The 5000-nt window shown below is 28.6% G+C and overlaps 1 protein-coding gene across 1 annotated transcript in view; it reads right to left on the bottom strand.

The window, feature by feature from the left end:
• LOC145277936 (universal stress protein in QAH/OAS sulfhydrylase 3'region-like) overlaps positions 1–3775 on the bottom strand; it is a 60232-nt gene extending 56457 nt beyond the window's left edge. The window contains exon 1 of the mRNA XM_080130013.1: positions 3499–3775. Within this exon, the coding sequence (XP_079986139.1) occupies positions 3499–3568 (70 nt within the window). The 5' untranslated portion in view covers positions 3569–3775. The remainder of the gene's footprint in view (positions 1–3498) is intronic.
• Positions 3776–5000: the final 1225 nt, after the last annotated feature.

Raw genomic sequence — 5000 nt, 5'->3', positions numbered from 1 at the left:
TAAACGCATGTAAATAACTTTTATACATCTCTTTTCCTAATATATAACATTAGGTATGTGTATGTACATGATGATCACCTAAGCTAATGAACGGATCATTATAAAGTTATGAATATATATTCTAGGCAACACGGTGACTAATATTGACACTTTTTTTTTTTTTTTTTGTAAATTGTAACATTTAGAAGATGCATGTGTATAAAACGGTGCTTCTACATTATTGGGACTAGATTTTGTAGTCGACAAATGGAGTTTTCAGATAAAAAAAAACAATGGTTTCAACTGATTTTTTTTTTTTTTTTGTCAATTCTAATAAGTTACAATTGTAGCTTCCAAATTATGCAGTCGAAATTACCTGAATATTACTGAATTATTTAAAAGTGTTAGCAGGTAAAAAATGGCCGCCATCTTTGTTTAATTCGAACGGAAAATTACCTCCCTATCAAATACGCCTGCTTTTACGATCGTTTTCAAATTCTATTTTTTATTTTCTTTAATAAAAAATTTCTGTTATCAATTTTCGTCATTTTTTTATATAATTATCTTACAAATTCAAGTAATACGTAGATATTATTGTTTTCATGCGAAATTCAGTTTAAGATTGCTGAAAATCTCGTCTCGATTCTGTAGAAGCGCCTAAACTTAAGTATGCGTATATCTTGATATATTTCTATGTATAGGATGTCTCCTAAGATAAACGGTCGTTGTATATTTTGGAATACAGCTTCTAGGTGTAAGAGTGGATAATGTAGACTGTTTAGTTTTACACAAAAAAGATAAAAATGAGAGGTGGAAGCTCTTTGTGAAAATCGGGTTTGTATTACTGCACACAGATTCGAAAAAGTTGTCAAAAAAACAAATATATAACAAATAAATGTTATCAAAGGCAAGATAAGTTACTTTTCTACCTAACTGGATATATTTTTTGTGTTTTTATTCAATGTAACATGTTCATTCAGCTCGAAAAACATGCAGTGTTTACCGATGTATTGGAAAATTCAAAATGGCACCCAACACTCTCTTTAACACGGTAAGTTTGGGAAAAGGTGTATAAATAATAAACTAGAAAAAATACTATTAAAAAAAAAACACCGAATATATGTCAACTTATGTCACGGTAACATATAATGAGCGAATTTCTAACAGTATTTTGTCTAGTTTATTATTTATAACATCTTTTCCTGAACTTACTGTGTTAAAGAGAGTGTCGGCCGCCATTTTGAATTTTCCAATACATCGGTAAACACTGTATGCTTTTCGAGCTAAATAAACATGTTACATTGAATAAAAACACGAAAAATATATCCAGTTTGGTAGAAAAGTAACTTATCTTGCCTTTGATAATATTTATTTGTTATATATTTGTTTTTTGGCAAGTTTTTCAAATCTATGTGTACAGTAATACAAACCCTGAAAATCAATATACGCGGAATTTTTATAAAATTTTGACAATAACTAAGTATTATCAGTATTATCAGTTTCCTGTCAAAAGAACGAACTAAGTGCAGTTCCAGGAGAGGCATTAACAATTTAAATTCCGGGATGAACATTAATCATAAGTAAGGCTATGACAACTGAACAGCAATACAGCATATTCTTTTCATTGTTTTGACTCTCGAATGTGTAGCCGTTGATATCTTATATGCTTTTATATAGAATGATGTGGTTCTCTGTTGATTAACTGTGTCTAACTGTGTCGGATATATACTCGAGAGTCAAAACGGTGAAAAGAATATGCTGTTGTCACAGACCTAATCATAAGCGACCATATTTTGCTTGTCGCCATCATCCCATCTGTGGAGCAGATTACAGACTTAAGTTTCAGATTATAAAAAAAAAAAAACATGAAAGAAAATATTTTCATAACTTTTCACGTGGGGGTTCAGTTTTCAATTATAACATTGTATTAAATTGAATACGAACTTTGTGACCACAATGGAAAAAAAAATGACAACTCTCTCTCTCTCTGATGTGACCGGAAGCTAGGGGTTAGAACGGAGGGGTAAAAAAAAAAGGAAGATTTCTTTACCTACCCCCCTCTTCCCTCTCTCATCTATGTATGTATGTATGTATGTATGTATGTATGTATGTGTGTATGTATCCATCATGATCACAAATATCGTGTTCAATTTAGTACAACGTTATAATTGAAAACTGAACTCCCACGTGAAAAGTTATGAATTTTTTTTTTTTTTTATAATCAGAAACTTAAGTTTGTAATCGATGGTATTAACAGGAAAAAAGTTTAAAAATGTGAAAATTGTGGAATTTAGAGGGGGGCACTCTCGACAACATAATATTTTTATTTATTTATAATTTTTCTGGAAAATGGCGGAAATGGCATTTTCCCTAATTGTGAACACTTTGAAGATTGCGAATACAGAGAACATACTTATCTCGCTTTTCTCCACTGTAATGACGCCGCTTTGTTTTAGCTGATAGTGACTTTTTTTAAACTAAAAAAAAAAGACACAGTACCCGTTGTTCTATTAGATGAATTTTCGTAATTTTTGGATATGTTACTATTTTCGACACGATAATTAAGTAAGGACTGTCGTTTTGGCTTAAACCCACATATTAAAAAAATTGACCAAGCGACTCCATCTTAACAAGCACCAAATAATATTTAATATGGGTTATAAGTCTTTTTAGTTCCTAATCATTTGTTTTCATTTGATGGCTATACTGCCCAAAATCGATATTTACGCTTTCTCTAAAATATTTATTTTTTCAAACACAAATAAGTAGGTAAAACCAAAATAAATTGCTTTTGAGAAATCTGTATTTCCTTTAAAATAATTTATGAATGATTACCGTAGCGTCAGCGATAAGTGTGTGAATATTTTCGCGAAAGTGTATTGAAGTAATTTTGAGAGAAAAAAAAAACAATCTGAAAACAGGGGGAAATAACGAACAGCGACAAAGTTGATTCCAATTAATATCGGCTGACCAATCAAAATAAATAAACGTAAGGAAATAAAAACTACTAGAATCGAAATAATTAGGTTTTAAGTACTTATGCAAAACATGAATCGTGCTAAAATAATGTTATTTATAAACCCAGTCTTAACACGGAGAGGGAGGGAGCTTTGTCTTAACTATTCTGTACTTTCATCTAACAATTTAATAAACAAAATATACCTTAAATTCAGCACAACTACTGAACTACCAAAAATAATCAAAGAAAAAAGAAAAGGGTACTTCTACATTTTTTTTTTTTTTTTTTTTTGTCTAGTTCGGTAAAAGTCGGTCTTATTCGGCTCAAATTCTGTAAAAGCATTAAAATAAAATTTAAAAACTAAAATACTTAAGCATCATAATTAACTGGAAACCGTCTGCTTTTAGAGAGATAAAAAAATAAATAAATAAATAAATATATAAATAAATACAAAAAAAAAACCCTCCAAAAAAAAAAAAAATCTCTTAAATCATAATAATGATCCCAGTACGTAAAAAATGGGACGTTAAAATTTAAACTGTGCGCATATCACTACTTACATCTGTAAGCATATTCAGCTTGGTCACTACCGTCGACAGCAATGAGAATGGTCCTCTGTTCAGTAGACATTTTCTTAGAATTTAGTTTCCTTTTCTTTTAGTCCGACGTAGTTAGTTCGGAGCGACTTAACAAGTAGTTGTGATTGATAAAAAAAAAGTTGAGCAGACTTTCTCTCTTCTCATTCGTTCGTAGGCTGAACGCTGACTGGTCTTTCTGTCGCAGTTTTCCAGCGTTTTTCTATACAGCTGTTTCGAGTGTCGGGAGGGGAAGGGCTGTAAAGAATTGAGCGCCTGAGGCGGCATTCCGGGAATGGGTGGGATTTATTAAGAGCTGACGACGCGTCATTCGTAAACGGAGATCATTTCGACGCAATAAAAAAGAGTCCTTACTTTCTGACATTTCATATATATATATATATGTATGTATATATATATGTATGTATATATATATGTATGTATATATATATGTATGTATATATATGTATGTATATATATATGTATGTATATATATATGTATGTATATATGTATGTATATATATATGTATGTATATATATATATGTATGTATATATATATGTATGTATGTATATATATATGTATGTATATATATGTATGTATATATATATGTATGTATATATATATATGTATATATATATATGTATCTATATATATATATGTATGTATCTATATATATATATGTATATATATATATATATGTACCTATTTACTATGCCTCCCCACGGGACAGAGTTAGACACCAGGGATGTATATATATATATATATATATATATATATATATATATATATATATATATATATATATATATATGTATATATATGTATATATGTATATGTATATATATATATGTATATATATATGTATATGTATATATATATGTATATATATATATATGTATATGTATATATATGTATATGTATATATATATATGTATATATATGTGTATATATATTGACTATTTCTTATATATATATATATATATATATATATATATATATATATATATATATATATATATATATATATTAGACCCTAATAAAAAAAATTGTTAATTTCTTAGACATAACCTTAAATCTTGAGAATCCTACCTTTGAACCCTATCATAAACCTAACCAATCTCTACTATATGTCCACAATGAATCAAACCACCCTAAATCAATATTAAAATCAATAGTTCCCAATATCGCTTTAAGAATTTCTAGACTGTCTTCTACTAAATCCATATTTATCAAAAATGAAAAATATTACAATGAAGCCCTTAAAAACTCGGGATACAATTCGCAAATTAAATTCATAAATAAAAATGATAGAAACATAAACTGCATTGAAAATAAACCTATTAAGAGCGTAATAACATATAATATGACAATGTCTTCCCGTATGCGAGTTAAGAAAAATGACCAAGAGACAAAAAAAGATAACACCAAACCACAAATATTAGGTAATAATACAAATAAACAACAAACCAAAACCCGTAAACGTAA

The sequence above is a fragment of the Euprymna scolopes genome, chromosome 6 (genome assembly GCF_053919585.1).
Source record: "Euprymna scolopes isolate OS-2025 chromosome 6, ASM5391958v1, whole genome shotgun sequence".
NCBI classification, from domain to species: Eukaryota; Metazoa; Mollusca; class Cephalopoda; order Sepiida; family Sepiolidae; genus Euprymna; species Euprymna scolopes.
This window is presented reverse-complemented; position numbering and strand designations above follow the sequence as displayed.